At 53.1% G+C, this 17,391-nt stretch overlaps 1 protein-coding gene across 22 annotated transcripts in view; it reads right to left on the bottom strand.

Annotated features, from left to right (window-relative positions):
- Nucleotides 1-11,289: 11,289 nt before the first annotated feature.
- DNAI2 (dynein axonemal intermediate chain 2) overlaps nt 11,290-17,391 on the bottom strand; it is a 41,105-nt gene continuing 35,003 nt past the window's right edge. For 4 of the 22 annotated variants that reach the window (XR_010124488.1, XR_010124487.1, XR_010124485.1 and 1 more), the window contains exons 10-13: nt 16,850-16,985; nt 16,073-16,219; nt 11,914-12,064; nt 11,304-11,596 (exon numbers count right to left, since the gene is read on the bottom strand). Coding sequence is in view for 14 of the 22 variants with exons in the window: in XM_063655353.1 (XP_063511423.1) it covers nt 11,969-12,064; nt 13,225-13,356; nt 13,984-14,211; nt 16,073-16,219; nt 16,850-16,985 (739 nt within the window). In the remaining 8 variants the exon portion in view is untranslated. Of the gene's footprint in view, nt 12,065-12,118; nt 12,383-13,224; nt 13,357-13,983; nt 14,212-16,072; nt 16,220-16,849; nt 16,986-17,391 lie in introns of those variants that run through there. The other 18 variants (XM_054458317.2, XM_063655352.1, XM_054458321.2 and 15 more) reach the window with 9 other exon arrangements.

Raw genomic sequence — 17,391 nt, 5'->3', positions numbered from 1 at the left:
AACGCGCCAGCGGCTAAGGACGCTGACCGGAGGCGGGGCAGGGGGAGGGCCCGGACGGCGCCGCCCCACCCCCGGCTCCCGCCCCTCCCTGCGCTGAGGGCGAGAGTTGGCCGCCTCCGCCGAGGAGGCCCCCGAGCCTGCGCCGCTGCGCGACGATGTGTGCCCGGCTGTGCGGCCCTGCGGCCCTCGGTGCGTCCGTGCGTCCGCCTGGCGCCTCCGTGTCGGTTCGCTAACTCCTGCGCGCCCACCCGCGCCCCTCGGCTCGCGGCGCGACCCCGTGCCACTGCCCTTTAGGGCGCGCCCCACCAGCCACGCTGCCCCTTGAAGCACACGCATCTGCCGCCCGCCCGTCTGCCTGTCTCTGGGGTCTCCAGGGCGGCGGCTGGTAGCCTCGGGTTTCCGTGGGCGCCGCGTGCATCGCAGCAGGTGCCTCTGGTGTGGGTGTCTGCACCCACTGCCCACTGGCATGGGTGGCAAAAAGTTGTCCCTTCGCTCAGGCCGCCTGCCCAGTAGTATGGAGCGAGCACCTCTATTACCTGGGGTGTGCTACAGAAGAGCCTGACTCAGTGCGCCCCGCTAGCAAACAAGTCTCTACCCCTGAACCCAGAATCTAGGTCATGATGGCTGGGTCCGTGTGCCCTGCTGGCTCCCCGCCTGCTGCTGGAAGAGCCACAATACTGTGCAAGAAAGTCTAGGTCTGACGCTACCGCCTCCATTCTTGGCGACAATAACAACGGTTGCACTCCCAGGGAACACAGGGGAAAGGTTCCTGTCCTCAGGAGGCCCTGGAAAAACAGGATTCTAGTCCCAGTTCTGCCTCCAACTCGGCTAGCCACCTGGAGCTGGTTTTTCCTGCCTCCCTGGGACCTCAGTTTTCTGGGGGATGTTGGAGCCCCTCCCAATTCTGATGTCCATCCTCTGTGTCCTCTGCCCCCACCGAAGCTGAGCCCGGCAGCCCCAAGACTGGGAGAGGAAGCCACGATGGGGTTCACTTTCCAGGGAAGGGGCTGGGAAAGGAAGCACTCATGTCCCCAGGGCTGCCTCAGACTGCCTGGGGTCCCTCAGAGGCAGAGTGTGATGCCAGCCTGTGCCCTGGGACTGGCTTCCCCGGCTGCCCCTGAGGAGCCTGTGTTGGGAATGGTTATTAATAAACAGCAGCAAGAAGCAGTCGTCAGCCTTGGGTTTGATAAATAGATAAACCAAGTAAAGCTTGGTGGAAACCAAACTCTCCTGCAGGGGATCCCAGGTTTTGTCCTGTTCCTTGGCCTAAGCTGCAGGCTGGACAGTTTGCAAATGGGCTCGCTGTGACAAGAATCGGGTCGGGTTTTTTGTTTTTGTTTTTGTTTTTTTATGACAGGGTTTCACTCTGTCACCCAGGCTGGAGTGCAGAGGCACAATGGCACGATCATGGATGGCTCACTGCAGCCTCGATCCCTCAGGTTCAAGTGATCCTCCCGCCTCAGCCTCACAAGTAGTTGAGACTACAGGTGCGCACCACCACGCCTGGCTAACATTTTATATTTTGTAGAGACAGGGATCTCACTGTGCTGTCCAGGCTGGTTTTGAACTCCTGGACTCAAGCAATCCTCCCACCTCAGCCTCTCGAAAGAGAATCAGGTAAGTTTTAGGGGTGTGTTGTGCTTGCATTTTAGGCTCCTGAAAAGAACCTATTTGGATCAATCAAACGGGCCCCTGGTCAACTGGGCTATCGCTATTTTTCTTTTTCTTTTCTATTCCTCCACGTGCATCAGTCCCACCCAGAATGCCCCATAGTTATTTTTGTTTTTGTGGGGTGTTTTTTTTTTTTTTTTGAGACAAGGTCTTTCTCTCTTTCTCTTTTTTTTTCTTCTGCCTCCCCACCCCTCAAGACAGGGTCTCACTCTGTGGCCCAGGCTAGAGTGCAGTGGTGCAATCACAGCTCACTGTAGCCTCAACCTCCTGGGCTCAAGCGATTCTCCTAACTCAGCCTTGGGAGTAGCTGGGACAACAGGTGCATGCCATCACGCCTGGCTCATTTTTTTTTTTTTTAATTGTTGTAGAGGTGGGGTCTCAAACTCCTGAGCTCAAGCGATCCTCCTGCCTCAGACTCCCAAAGTGCTGGGATTACAAATGTGAGCCACTGTGCTGGGCCTATAGCGATTGATGCATAAAAATAAGAAGCTTCTTGGCTGGACGCAGTGGCTCATGCCTGTAATCCCAGCAGTTTGGGAGGCCAAGGCGGGCAGATCAGTTGAGGTCAGGAGTTCAAGACCAGCCTGTCCAAATGGTGAAACCCTGTCTCTGCTAAAAATACAAAAATTAGCCAGGCATGGTGGCAGGCACCTGTAATCCCACCTACTCGAGAGGCCGAGGCAGGAGAATCGCTTGAGCCCGGGTGACAGAGGTTGCAGTGAGCTGAGATCGTGCCATTGCGCTCTAGTCTGGGCGTCAGAGTGAGACTCCATCTCAAGAATAAATAAATAAATACATAAATAAATAAGAAGCTCCTAAGTAACAAGTCCCCACCCATCTTACATGAAGACTCATCACAAAGTCAGCTATATTCTCAAACAATGTCCTCTGCTTGACTTTGGGTTTCGTCAATTAAACCACCATCCCCTTTATTTTATTTTATTTTATTTATTTATTTATTTTGAGATGGAGTCTTGCTCTTTCACCCAGGCTGGAGCGCAGTGGTGCGATCTTGGCTCACTGCAAGCTCCGCCTCCCGGTTTCATGCCATTCTCCTGCCTCAGCCTCCCAAGTAGCTGGGACTACAGGCGCCCACCACCACGCCCGGCTAATTTTTTGTATTTTTGGTAGAGACGGGGTTTCACCGTATTAGCCAGAATGGTCTCGAGCTCCTGACCTCATGGTCCACCCGCCTCAGCCTCCCAAAGTGCTGGGATTATAGGCGTGAGCCATTGTGCCCGGCCTACCATCCCCTTTATACCCATACCTTTAAGGCATTTTTTACTGCATCTTTTTTTCTCATCTTCTACATTCAACTCCTGCAGATTCTGCTTCTGCAAATGTTTCTTCTCTTCATCGTCTCTTGCCATTCCCTGGGCTCCAGTTTTTACCCCTTCTCGCCTGGACCATGTCATGGCCTCTTGCTATGCCCTGGCCCCACCATTTTTGTTGTTGTTGTTTGTTTTTTTTGAGATGGAGTCTGGCTCTGTCGCTCAGGCTGGAGTGCAATGGTGCAATCTTGGTTCACTGTAATCTCTGCCTTCTGGATTCAAGCGATTCTCCTGCCTCAGCCTCCCAAGTAGCTGGGATTACAGGTGCCCACCATCACGCCCGACTAATTTTTGTATTTTTAGTAGAGACGAAGTTTCACCATGTTGGCCAGGATGGTCTCGAACTCCTGACCTCAGGTGATCCACCTGCCTTGGCCTCCCAAAGTGCTGGGATTACAGGTGTGAGCCACCGTGCCCAGCCGCAGCCCCACTTTTGAAAGGGGAAGAGATCTGTCAGGCAGAGATCTTTGAAAGAGGAGAGATCTGACAGGCAGAGACCTCCTGTGTTCTCTAACAGAGTAAAGGCCAACACTTTACTCTCAACAACCCCTTTCAGCCTCCTGCCCGGCTTCATTTAAACTCGTTCTGCTCTGTGGGCTCGGCCTTCCACTCACCTTCACCACTTGCTTATTCCCAAATGTATGCTAGAGCCAGGTCCTACACTGGGGCCTTTGCTCATGCCAGTCCTCCAACCTGGTACACCCTTTCCAGCTTACTTCTGTCAAATTTCTCGTCATCCTCCATATCAGACCCCTCCTCTCCTGGTCCATAGAACTCTCATTATGCACTTACAGAGCCTGAATCGAAGTAAGCCCTGCACGGGCAGAGACCCAGGCACTTGGTGTATGCTCAGTCCATGCGCTCTGCATCCTGGTCCTGCCCTGGAACCCGTTCCTGTCCCTCCTCTCCACTCCCATCACTGCTGCCTGCATCCTGGGACTTCACAGTTTCTCATCTGGATGACCGCGTACACTGCCTGGTCTCTTTGCCTCCAGTTTGGCTCCATTCTCTCACTGCTCTAGGACAGATGAGTGTCATGACCTTACTTGAAATCCTGCCATGGTGCCGCATTGCCTTCTGTTTGGGGTCGGCTCTTTAGCCTGTAGTTGCAGCCTTCCCTGCCTCTTCTTAGCTCGTCCCCTTCTACCACCCTCGCTCTGGCCGTGCTCAACCACGTGCAGTCCTCTGTGTGAGCAGCTCTTCTCTCCTCTCTGGGCTTTGTTCCTGCCGCTCTGTCCTGGGGGTCCATTTCCACTTACCTATCTGGCTAACTCCTTCTTCCAAGCTCATCTTATGTGTCACCTCCCCTTTCCTTGGGGGAACTGCCTCTTCTCTAGTCCATGTCATTCTGATGGAGCCCATCACAGCATCCTGTTCCACTCCCAGCCATGGCAGAAGGCATGCAACCCAGGCTTGGCTGTGGTCACAGTGATTGGTCCAAGGGGATGGGCTATGACTCACATTAGGCCAATCAGAGCCTTTCCCTGGAATTTTGTTATACTGGGAGGGAGGAGCTCTCTCCTGCCTTTGGGATTACTGGCTGAGATGACTAAAATCTGGGGGTGGGGTCATATCTAATCCCTCCCCTTATCCAATGAAAGCAGCTTCACTAAAGCAGAAGTGCTACCAAATGACAACATCTGAGTTGCTAGATCCATCCACACCTGAAGCTGTTAGCCTTGGTCTTCCAAGTTTCTTGAGGCAATAGATATTCTTTCTTGGCTTTAGCTAGAATGGGTTTCTTAAACATGTGACCAAGAGTCCTGACAAATACGGGGTGCCAGCCTGCATCCCACTGGATTAGGTCTGTCTCTCTCTCTCTCTCTCTCTCCCCCTCTCTCTCTACTCTGTCTTGCTTTGTCACTCAGGCCGGAGTGCAGTGGCATGATCTCAGCTCACTGTAACCTCTGCCTCCCAGGTTCAAGAAATTCTTATTATGCGTCTGCCACTCGAGGAGCTGGGATTACGGGAAGGCGCCACCACGCTGGCTAATTTTTGTATTTTTAATAGAGATGGGGTTTCGTCATGTTGGCCAGGCTGGTCTCAAACTCCTGGCTTCAAGAGATCCACCCGCCTCAGCCTCCCAAAGTGTTGGGATTACAGGCATGAGCCACGGCGCTCGGCCCAGGTCCTTTTTTCTATGTACTTCTCTGTAACAGCACTCACCACTGGAGATCAGAACCATCTGTCTGTTTGTCTGAGCTGAGGGGCTGGCTCTGTCGCCCAGGCTGGAGTGCAGTGGCACTGTGCCGGCTCACTACCACCTCTGCCTCCTGGATTCAAGTGATTCTCATGTCCCAGCCTCCCAAGTAGCTGGGATTACAGGCATGCGCCACCATGCCCAGCTAATTTTTTCTATTTTTAGTAGGGACAGGGTTTCACTGTGTTGGCCAAACTGGTCTCAAACTCCTGGCCTCAAGTGATCTGTCCACCTCGGCCTCCCAAAGTGCTGGGATTATAGACATGAGCCACCTGCCTCCGGCCAAGCTGGCTCTTAACTTCGTATTTCCAGTACAGTGTCTAGAGAGAGTTTAGTCAATGAATGAGTGAGAAAATCTACTCGAGCAAACCTGCCCACACACAGCAGTAGCATTTGATTTAGACCCACGTGCAGACATTTAAGATCCTTGGAAACAGCCGACATCTCATCAGAAAAGTGATTTAGGCCAGATGTGATGGCTCATGCTTATAATCCCAACACTTTGAGAGGCCGAGGCAGAAAGATCTCTTGAGCTCAGGGTTCGAGACTAGTTTGGGCAACATAGGGAGACCGCCCCTGTTCCCACCACCCTGCTGTCTCTATAAATAAATAAATAAATAAATAAGGAAGCCAGGCATGATGGTGCACACCGCTAGTCCCAGCTACTCAGGAGGCTGAGGTGGGAGGATCACTTGAGCTCAGGAGGTTGAGGCTGCAAGTGAATTATGATCGTGCCACTGCACTCCAGCCTGGGCAACAGAGCGTGACTGTGTCAAAAAAAAAAAAAAAAAGAAAGAGAGAGAAAGAGAGAAAGAGAGAGAGAAAGAGAGAGAGAGAGAAAAAAAAAAAGGAAGAAAGAAAGAAAGAAAGAAAGGGGGACTTACAGCTTCAGCTTCACCTCAGCCCAGGAAACTAAGGTTTAGTATGCACCTGCAATCTGCCGGTAGCCACTTTAGGTGCTGAATCTGTGTTGTCATGGTTAATCTTCACTAGAATCTTTTGTTTACCTATGAGGGTCCTAAGGCTCAGGGATGTTGAGGAACTCCTGTTCATGGTCCAACCGCATACATTAAAGGTTACTAAAAACCTACTTGGGCTCAGGCTTTTGTGAGCTCATTGAAATCTTCATTGACTTGCCTGAAGTGAGCCCTCCAATGGGCAAAACTTCTCTTACTCAATAAGAAGGCTGTTGCTGCCAAAGCCAAGTGTAGATGGCATCGGTGACCATCTCCAAGTAGCAATGATTTTTTTTTTTTTTTTTTTTTTTTTTTTGAGACGGAGTCTTGCTCTGTTATCCAGGCTGGAGAACAATGGTGCGATCTCGGCTCACTGCAACCTCTGCCTCCCGGGTTCAAGCAATTCACCTGCCTCAGCCTCCCGAGTATCTGGGATTAAAGGCATGTGCCATCACGGCCAACTAATTTTTGTATTTTTAGTACAGACAGGGTTTCACCATTTTGGCCAGGTTGGTCTCAAACTCCTGACCTCAAGTGATCCGCCCACCTCGGCTTCCCAAAGTGTTAGGATTACAGGTGTCAGCCACCGTGCCCGGCCTGATATTTTCAATCAGAGATATATGACATTCTCCATTTCCCCCCAAACCCACCTGCAGTTGGAAGCCATTGGTTTTGATAAGCCCTTTCTAAAGCCCGTTGGCCCTCTAGAGCTCTAGGGCAACCTGGGCAAAGTCCCACCTCCTCGTGTTCTGGGCATGACTACTCACAGGCTTGGCTCCTGGAGCTACGACTTGGGAGGTGAAATGGAAGAGAGTTATTGGGAAAACAAAGCATGGATTGAGGACTTTTCTCTTAAGCCCCAGCATCCTCTTCCAAATTTGGGATGCAGAAGCTGAAAGGACCCCAAGAAACAAATTCACAAGTCATTCTAGTAGCTCCTCGTACTAACCTAGAACTTGCCACCAGCCATGAGGCCTGTCCCAGGTGGTCGTCAGATGCTTCTAAGTGAGGGAGGTGATAGGTATTTATTGAGCACTTATTTTGAACCGAGTGGCTAGTGTGTTATTTCATTTATTCACCCAAACAATTCCTGAAGGTAGATAGCAGAGGTGCAGAGAGGTAAGTAATTCCGTGGCCATCGCCCCACTCCAAGCTGCCATCTCTTTTGCCTGACACCACAATGTGCTCCCAATCGACCCCCAGGTGCCTCCCTCCAGGCCTCCCTCCACCAGCAAATGCTTCATCGAACCACACCCATGCTTCTCAGTGATCTTTGGAGCAAGGTCAAAATCCTTGACATCAAGCCCTGCCCCAGCAGACTCTTGCTGTCCCTGGCTGGTTCCAGGCTCTAGCCCTTACTCACTCCAGTCACACTGATGACTCCCTGTTGGTCTAACAGAGCAGCACCGGCTTCTTTCCTCCTTCTGGAATTGTGTGTGCAGCTGCCCTGCCTGGGGTGCCCCTCCACACAGATGTGCACATCATCACACATGCACACAGATGCACTCGCACGTGTACACACATCTCTGCCTCATGCTTGTTCTTAAGGTCTCAGCTGCATTGTCCCTTTCTCACAGAGGCCTCCTGGCCAGCTCCTTCTTCTCTATAGTCTAGGTTAGTTCTTCCTGTTATCCCTCTCACGGCACCCTGTACTCTTCCTTAACATGCACTTTGCACAACTGTCGTTCTGTAGGTATCTGCCTATCTATCAGCTTTCCCTGCCTCCTACTGGTGTATAGGCTCTGGGAGGCGGGACCTGCATCTGGTTTATTCTCCACTCGTGGCAAGTGCCTGGCACAGGGCTGAGTGTAGGCAACGTTACCCGGATGGCAAGCGCCCGAGCTGGGTTCAGACTTCCCTGCCTGGAAATGCCGTGAAAACACTGTGTCTATCTACACTTCCCACCAGTGCTGCAGGCGTCCCCAGGACCTCAGCACACAGAGAGGCTGGCTGGGAGTCTCTGGTTGCTGAGCCTGGTAGGCCATCAGTTGTCACTTAAAAAAGTTTTTAATAGGCCGAGCACGATGGCTCATTCCTGTAATCCCAGCACTTTGGGAGGCCTAGGCGGATGGATCACTTGAGGTCAGGAGTTTGAGACCAGCCTGGCCAACATGGTGAAAGCCCGTCTCTACTAATAATACAACATTAGCCAGGCGTGGTGGCGGGCACCTGTAGTCCCAGCTACTTAAGAGGCTGAGGCAGGAGAATCACTTGAACCCGGGAGGCAGAGGTTGCAGTGAGCTGAGATCATGCCATTGCACTCCAGCCTGGGCAACAAGAGGGAAACTCCATTGCAAAAAAAAAAAAAAAAAAAAAAAAAAAAAAACAAAAAAAAACATATATATATATAAAATAAAGATGAGGTCTCCTTAGTTTGCCCAGGCTGGTCTTGAACTCCTGGGCTCAAGTGATCCTCCTGCCTTGGCTTTCCAAAGTGCTGAGATTACATGTGTGAGCCACTGTGTCAGGCCAGCAGTCACCTTTGCCTCCTACTTGGGCATCAGTAACATCTCAGGGGCCTCTGGGACCCAGGGAACACTTAATTTTGTTACTTATAAAGGGCAGGGGGGGTCCCTCCTCAGAGTCCTGCCCTGGGGCCTACAGTCCCCAGCAGCCACATGGTGGGGAAAGGGGACAGTGATTCTCCCAAGAGCTACAGTGGAAGCATCTTTGGTTAAGCGGTGCATTTATTAAGTCAGCTGAGCAAAAGAGGCCAAGGAAGCACCCCCTTTTCCGGGTGGCATGGACAGGAAGGACGTCACTGTGCTGTGGACACTTGAGTCTGGCTGCTGCTTCCGCACTTCCCAAACCGGCTCCAGCGTGGTCCCAGTGCACAGTCCACACCCACAGGGTGGGTTTTTCCCGCCACCTCTGGCGCCCCAGTGATGCCTCGTGGTTTGGTTTGCCTCCCCTTAGGAAGGGACTAAACAACAGATTCCCGGTGAGGCCAGCGTGAGAGGTCAGTGAAGGTCATCATACGGGCTGGCAGCATTGGCACCGCACCCGCTGAGCTTGTGCTGCCCTTTGCCGGGTGCCGTCTGCAGGGCTCTCCTCTCCTCTTCCACGGCCGCTCCTCAAATGCCTCTTCAAATGCTGTCCCTGCCCAGTGGCGTTCTCTGCACCCACAAGGGACCTGCTGATTCCATCAGGCAGCCTCCTTTTGCAGGCACAAGCCAAAGGTCAAAATTCCAGTTCAGCGAAAGAAGGTCCTCCTGCCTTCGAGCTCATGGTGCCAGCCTCTCACAGGGGCCTTCGGTGTGCTCAGGTTAGTGTGTGCAGAGCCTGTACTTTCTCTTGGGACACTCCATTTGGGTAGATTTTTCTCTAAATTGGGCCTCTCTAGCATGACTCCACTGTCCAAAATGTAGGGTGCTGTCCTGTGTGCAGAATGCTGAGCAGGGTCCCTGTCTCTACCCACTCAATGCCAGAAGCACTCGCCTCACCGGTTGTCCCCAGACATTGACAGATGTCCTGTTGGGGGCAAAATCTTCCCCAGTAGAGAATCGCTGCTGTAGGCAGGGTGTTCCTGAGGACGGCACTGAGGCTCCGTGTGTCCCTGCTCAGTGAGGGGCCTGCTGCCCCCTCGTGGCCCCTTCCGTCTGATGCTGGAATGGCCCAGCCCACTCCTCTTACCCGGGTCCTGGGAGCGCAGTGTGCATGGTGTAAGCTGTAGGGCTGTGACTCTGGGCTGAAGTCTCAGCTCTGCCACCCACTCCCATTGGACTTAGCAAGTTACTCCCTCTCTCTGTCTCGCCTGCCACATCCATAATGTGGGGATTGAAATGTGAGATCACTGCTGGGGCACTTGTAAGATCAAGCACTCAGCATAACCTGAGATTATCGTTTTATCAAGGTTAACCACAGTTGACAACTCAATTCTTCTCTTTGGGTATGAGGGACAGCTGGCCCTGGGTCCCTCCTCAAGGAGATTTATTTTATTTATTTATTTTTGAGATAGAGATTCACTCTTATCGCCCAGGCTGGAGTGCACTGGCATGATCTCGGCTCACTGCAGCCTCTGCCTCCCAGGTTCAAGTGATCCTCCTGCCTCAGCCTCCCGGGTAGCTGGGACTACAGGTGTGCGCCATTAAGCCTGGCTAAGTTTTTTGTATTTTTAGTAGAGACGGGGTTTCACCATTTTGGCCAGGCTAGTCTTGAACTCCTGACCTCAGGTGATATACCCGCCTCAGCCTCCCAATGTGCTGGGATTACAGGCGCGAGCACCGCGCCTGGCCATTTTATTTTATTTTCAAGACAGGGCCTTGCTCCATTGCCCAGGCTGGAGGGCAGTGGTGCGATTGTGACTCACTGTAGTCTCAAGCTCCTGGGCTCAAGTGATCTTCCCACCTCAGCCTCCTGAGTAGCTGGAATTACAGTGGTGCGCCACCATACCAGGCTAATTTAAGCCCACACTGGTCTCGAACTCCTGGGCTTAAGTGATCCTCCCACCTTGGCCTCCCAAAGTGCTGGGATTACAGGCGTGAGCCACTGCACCCAGCCAAGGAGACGCTTAACATGGCCATTTTTCTTTCTTTTTCTAAATTAGAGATGGGGGTCTCACTATGCTGTCCAAGCTGGTCTCAAGTGATCCTCCTTGACTTCTGGGATCAAGTAATCCTCCTGTCTTGGCCTCCCAAAGTGCTCAGATTACAGGCGTGAGCTGCAACACCTGACCAACACATTTTTCAAGGGCATTTTTCAAGGGCACTTTGGGTCCCTGCCAAGGTCACCTGCCATCCACAGGATGATGATGGTCAGGGCATTGTTCTTCATGCAAGCCTGGCACTGAGGTGCCCTCTCGACCTCCCGATGTCTCTGGTAATGGTCACTGACTGCTCTGTTGAGCTGCAGTTTCAGGGCACCCCCAGGGCAGCCCACTTCCCACCCTGGAGTCCCCGAGAGGCCTGCAGAGCACCTGGCCCACAGTTGATGACCGTGCAGGGTCAGGAATGAGCTGCCTGGGCTCCCGTCCCCGCTCTGCCCTGTCACGAGTTCTGAGACGTGGGCACGTCCCTGTACCGCTCCTGGAACCTCCTGTGTAGTATAAAGATGATAGGAGCACACAGTTCCAGGGATGTCATCAATGAATTACCCGAGATAATGTGACAGGCTCTGGGTGCAGGATGCATCATACGTACTAACTCGTGGCATTATGATTTATTTAATTTTACAAGAATTAGGATAACAGAAAGCATTCAGGTGCAGCAGAACAGCCAAGCTCGTCCCGCCCGTCCCCACCCACACACTTGGAGGCTCCTGTCATGGCAATGTGTCCAAATGGTGAGGTCGCTGCCTGGAAAGGTATTTTCAAAGTGGACAGACTTTCTGTTCCTGATTTGTAGGTGGACGAGGAGGGTCGATCATGGAGGAGAAACCCTTCCCCCCTCCCGAAGGTCTTCCCGAGGCCCTGCCATGGCCGTGCAAGTCTGGTTGAGGGTCTGCAAGATTACAAACGAAAATGATTGCTGGGGAGCCTGTGAGAAGCTGAATCCCAGGAAACATCCAGGGCCAGGACTAAGGTGGCCTCGGCCTTGGGGTGGGCTCAGGGTGGCTGAGACAATGGGGCAGCCAGCTCCGGGACAAGCCCTGCCCCTTCCCTCCCTCCAAGGGGTGGCTCAGGACTCAGTGCCCAGTGAGTCAGTGGGGGCTAGTGATTTGTAGGGGGTGAGAAGTCAGGGCCCGATGCTCCCCACCCACCAACCAGTGCTGCTTTAAGGGGGAGCTGAGCCCCCCACTTGTGAGAGCAGGGCAATACCAAGAGGCGGGAAAGGAAGGCACACAGGGATAGCACCGCAGTCGAAGGCTGACTTCTAGGCTAAGTCTTCTTCCACTTCTTCATCCCCTTCTTCCCCCGCTGCTTCCTCTCCCTCCTCCACCGCCTGGTCTTCCTCTGGACTTGGTTGCTGCTGCAGGGGAAGACAGCACAGAAGTGTTGGTGTTGGTAGGGGGCAGGCCTTCCCCACTCCCCTGGGATGTGAACCCCACGAGGCCCAAAGCAGCCAAATGGCTGAAGCCTGGGTCACTGAGCACCCTGGAACCCGTGGTGCCAGCTCTGTGGCTGGCGAGGGCCTAGACGGTGCCAAAGGTGGGCAGAGCTGGGGGAATCTGGCAGACTTGGGTACACGCCTGGCTTCTGCCACGTGCAGACTGGGAGGCCTCGGGCTAGCTCCTCCTGAGTCTCCTTGGCTCCCTCACCCATAGAGAAGACAGGACACCTTGCAGGGCTGTGGCCAGGATTAGAAATAGTGGGCATAAGGACCCAGCCTATGTAAAACAGCTTCAGTACCACATGGTACTTTCTGACCACCAGCATTTTGGGCCAACTGCAGACTAAGAGAGAGGCAGGAAGTGTGTGGCAGGCAGGAGGAGGAAGGGGCCAAGTTCTGTGAACCTGAACCCCTTCCAAGGCTCAACTTCTTCATGTAGAATGTTCAAGCCATGGTGAGAGCACGTTTTGGGACATATGTCACAAAGCATGGTGCCTACCAGCCACCATTGCATTGTAAAAGGTGGCCAGTGTCATCTTTGCCTTTTGCAGGGCTGGATAGGCCAGGAGTGGTGAGTGGGAGGAGCCCTGGACTAGGTGTCAGAATCCAGGATTCTAGTTTTGCCTCCACCAGAAGTGGAGGGAGCTCTCTGCCCCACCTGTATTACCCAGTGTGAGAAGAAAACATCTCATAACCAAGTACCCTCAAATGCAAAATACACCTGTGGAAATCACAGCTTTAGACCCAGGGGGAGGGAGGCAGAAGAGGGAAGAAATCACAAGATGGAACCAGTTATCTTCTCTGTGTGCTCAGGCACCATCCTTCGCTCTGTCCACTCTATCAGGGACCAAGAACTTGCCATACAGCTCTTCTTCAAGCAGGCGCCATGGGTGGGTGCTCTGTGCAGATATACTGGACCCTGTCTCAGCAGGGCCCACACTTGGTTTAACGCTCTGTTGTCACTGTTTTAAAATTATTAATACTTTTTAAACGAGGGCCCTCACGTTTTCATTTTGCAGTGCCTGCAATCCCCAAGTCTGCAGCCAGTCTTGCCTACAAGGGTAAATCCTGGCATATACCCGCTGTTTCTTTTCCCTTCCACACTGCTCTTTGGCTCTTTCATATCTTGGCATCTTATCTGTGGGGCCTGAAGGAGGTGACCCAGACAGGCAATGTGTTTTCTTCCTCTCTCCGCTGGTACAAAAGAGGATCTGGAAGATGACCAGACACCATCTTTATAGCAACATCTCCTCATTTTCCAGATGGAAATGAAGGAAGCCAGAAGTGAAGTGACCAGCTCAGGTGATACAGCTAGAAAGCACTTTAGACCTGGGGCCATGGGCAGATGAGCTGACCACAGGTCACACTCCTGACACCAAACCTGGGTAAGCCGGCATGACGTGCATACTACTAATGCCACAGCCCTTCCCTCCAGGGGTCTCAAGGCCCATTCCTCTCTGACAGCTCACTTACCTCTAAGACCCTCGTTCAGTCACTCAACACCCATGTTCCCTCGTTCAGTCACTCAACACACATGTTCCCTCATTCAGTCACTCAACACACATGTTCACGATGTGCCCTCTCTGGGGGGAGGGGAGGATACCAGGAGGCATGGAGTATGGTTCCTGCCTGTAAGGAGCCTGAAGTCTGTTTGGAGACTTAGGATTCTTTGGAAGGAAGGGAAAAATTCTTCCCACTTGCCAGGTGAATAAATTAAGATCTAGCAGGTAAGGCTACTTGCTCGAGGTCACCCAGGAAGTCAGCAAGCAGAAGCAGAACCCAAGTGCCATGTGTCCCGCCCAGTCCCCAACCCACCCAACCCCTGTCCAGGCCCCTACAGGCACTGGCGTCAGCTTTATGGCGTCTGCCTCCTTCTTCTTCAGCTCTGCGAAGATGATGTCGAAGAACTCCTCCTCGGCCTTGCTGACCAGCGCCTCCAGGTCTACGGCCAGCTCCTCATTGGTCTGCTCCTCATCCCTGCCCTCCGCCTTACCCTTCTCCTTCAGCCGCATCTCCCGGTGCCTGGCCTCCAGGATCTTCTCTCGCCGGGTCTCACGCTCAAACATCTGGGCACCCAGGGACAGAGAGAGGCCGGTGGGGAGAGGGCAGGACGGCAAGCAACTCCAGTGCAGGGGCCAGGTGGGGCTTCTGCTGAGCTCTCCTTGCTCTCCATACAGTCCCTGTACTGCAGAGGTCTGTACCCAGGGCTGGTGTCAAGGAAGGAGGGCTGAATATTGGGGTTGGAAGGCTGCAGCAGGGACACTGAGTTACTCAATGCCAAGGAGTGTGGAGTTCCAGGACCACAGGCAGAAGAGCACCCTTTGGAGCTATGAAATATGGTGGCCTTTGCCCAACAAGGACCAGCTCAATGGTGAGATCCCAGTCTCAGGCAGAGCCAGGAGGCTCTCCAGGCCTCAGCACTAGGGGTTTTCCTTTTTTGTTTTGTTTTGTTTTTGAGACAGAGTTTCACTCTTGTTGCCCAGGCTGGAGTGCAATGGCACGATCTCGGCTCACCACAACCTCCGCCTCCCAGGTTCAAGCAATTCTCCTGCCTCAGCCTCTCGAGGAGCTGGGATTACAGGCATGTGCCGCCATGCCTGGCTAATTTTCTATTTTTAGTAGAGACGAGGTTTCTCCATGTTGGTCAGGCTGGTCTCGAATTCCCGACCTCAGGTGATCTGCCCGCCTTGGCCTCCCAAAGTGCTGGGATTACAGGCGTGAGCCACCACACCCGGCCCTAGCACTAGGGGTTTTCAATTCCACAGTGTTCCCCATGGTTCTGGGGGGTTGCCTGCAGGGCTGTCCACTGGGGAAACGATGTAGGACTGGATCTCAGTCCCCCTCTTCAAGTCCCCTTCTATCTGGCTTCCCTATTGGCATTCTACTAAGTCTTCAGGCTGGGTGTGGTGGCTCATGCCTATAATCCCAGCAGTTTGGGAGGCTGAGGTGGAAGGATTGCTTGAGCCCTGGAGTTTGAGACCAGCCTGGGCAACATAAGGAGACCCTGTCTCTACAAAAATTAAAAAATGAGCCAGGCATGGTGGTGCATGCCTGTGGTCCCAGCAACTCAGGAGGCTGAGGTGGGAGGACCGATTCAGCCTGGGAGGTAGAGGCTGCAGTGGGCCATGATTGTGCCACCACACTCCAGCCTGGGCAACAAAGCAAGACCCTGTCTCAAAATGAAATAAAATAAAATAAATTGATAAAATAAAAATAAATAAAATAATTAGGCTGGGCACGGTGGCTCACGCCTATAATCCCGGCACTTTCGGAGGCCAGGGTGGGCAGATCATCTTAAGGTCAAGAGTTCAAGACCAGCCTGGCCAGTATGGTGAGATCCTGTCTCTATTAAAAATACAAAAATTAGCTGGGCATGGTGGTGTGCACCTGTAATCCCAGGTACTCAGGAGGCTGAGGCAGGAGAATCACTTGAACCTGGGAAGCGGAGATTGCAGTGAGCCTAGATCTCACCATTGCACTCCAGCCTGGGCAACAGAGTGTGACTTTGTCTCAAAAATAAATAAATAAATAAAAATAATTAAATTAAAATACAATATAATATAATACAATTCTAAGCCTTCATTGGAAAGTTTCCACACACACACACACACACAAAAAGTGTTATTTGAAACCAGACAAACTGACCAAGTCGAACCTCTTTGATTTACAGGTAAAAAACTGAATCCTGGAGAGTGACGTGACTTACTGAAGGCCACTTAGCTACGCAGCAGTTGAGCAAAGGCAAATGGACACACCAACACCTATTTATGGAGCCCACGTCAGGACACCACACTGCTTCCCCCAGAATGTGCACCTATGTCCTGGCGGTGGGAGGGCGGGGCCATCTATTTGTCTGACTAGTCTGCTCTGCTGTGGGGCCAGGTCGGGACGTGCTGGAGGGATTTTCCTCAGGCACCCGGTGCTTACGGAAGAGGCTACGTTCTTCTCATTCCTCTGGAGGGTAGAGAGCCCAGGCGAGACCTCCAGCAGGGTGGTTGTCCCCAGCTGGGAGCCGCAGGCGATGAGACACCCATTGTCCTGAACCCGGAGGCAGAAGAGGGCCTCGTCACACACCTATTGAAGGGGCCGGGCAGACCCAGGTAGAGAAGAGAGGAGCAAAGTTATGTGTGTCTGATTAACTGGCCCCTGGGGAGGCTCAGCCACTTGGCCCTATTCAAACATCCTCGGGACGCCTCTGCCCCACAGGAGGAAGTTCAAACTCGGAGACCGGCTGTCAAGGCTCCTGGCTTCCCTGCCTCATCTCCCGCCCCACCCCTTCAGTTCCGCCTCACAGTCACCCGGTGGTTCCCCAACACCCTCACCCTTCCGTGGCCCCAGCCAGCGGGGCTCAGCTCTGGCCACCCTGACATGAAGGGGAAGGTCCAGCAGCCAAACCCCCAGGGGCTCTGAAGGAATCGGCCTGGAGGCAGGAGATGCCAGGTACCTGCTTTTTTTTCTTTTTAAATTTCCCCCAGGTGGTTCTGTTGTGCCACCAGGATGCCAAATCCCCCAGGCCCCTTAACCTTTGTAGGAGCACACGCTCCAAAGCAATCACTGCAGTCAGCCTGCACACGGCTCCCCCACAGAGGCCCAAACACACCTGGCCACACACTGCACACGTGCTCACAGCACCCCACACTCACACCCATGCCGGGACCTGGCTCCCTGAGGACCTGGATGCACAAGGAGGGATATGCACGTGACCTTCAGGCTGAGGGTGGGATCGCACTGCTCGAACATGAAGTCCCAGATATCCAGGGTTCCGTCCATCTTGGTGGTAAAGAAAACGGCCGGCCTCACGGGGCTCCAGGCAGCATCAGTGAGGTAAGCCATGTGGTACCTGTGGGAGGTAGACCACGTCATGGTTGGAGGGACAGAGGCTTCTGAGCCACAGCTTGGCTCACTTGGTCCCTTCTGGGCTCCAGGGTCTCAGAGTCTTGCTAGGTAGGAAGTTCTTCCTTGTGTCTGACTTCTAGCTGTGCTGACCTCACTCATCCACAGCTCACAGATTGCTTTTTTTTGAGACAGTCTTGCTCTGTTGCCCAGGCTGGAGTGCAGGGGTACCATGTCAGCTCACTGCAACCTCCGCCTCCTGGGTTCAAGCAATTGTCCTGTCTCAGCCTCCTGAGTAACTGGGATTACTGGTGCCCGTCACCACACCCAGCTAATATTTTATTTTTACTAGAGATGGGGTTTCACCATGTTGGCCAGGCTGCTCTCAAATTCTTGACCTCAGGTGTCTGACA

This window comes from Pongo pygmaeus, chromosome 19 (genome assembly GCF_028885625.2).
Source record: "Pongo pygmaeus isolate AG05252 chromosome 19, NHGRI_mPonPyg2-v2.0_pri, whole genome shotgun sequence".
Taxonomy (NCBI): Eukaryota; Metazoa; Chordata; class Mammalia; order Primates; family Hominidae; genus Pongo; species Pongo pygmaeus.
Note: the sequence above shows the minus strand (reverse complement) of the source record. Positions and strands in the feature narration are given on the sequence as shown.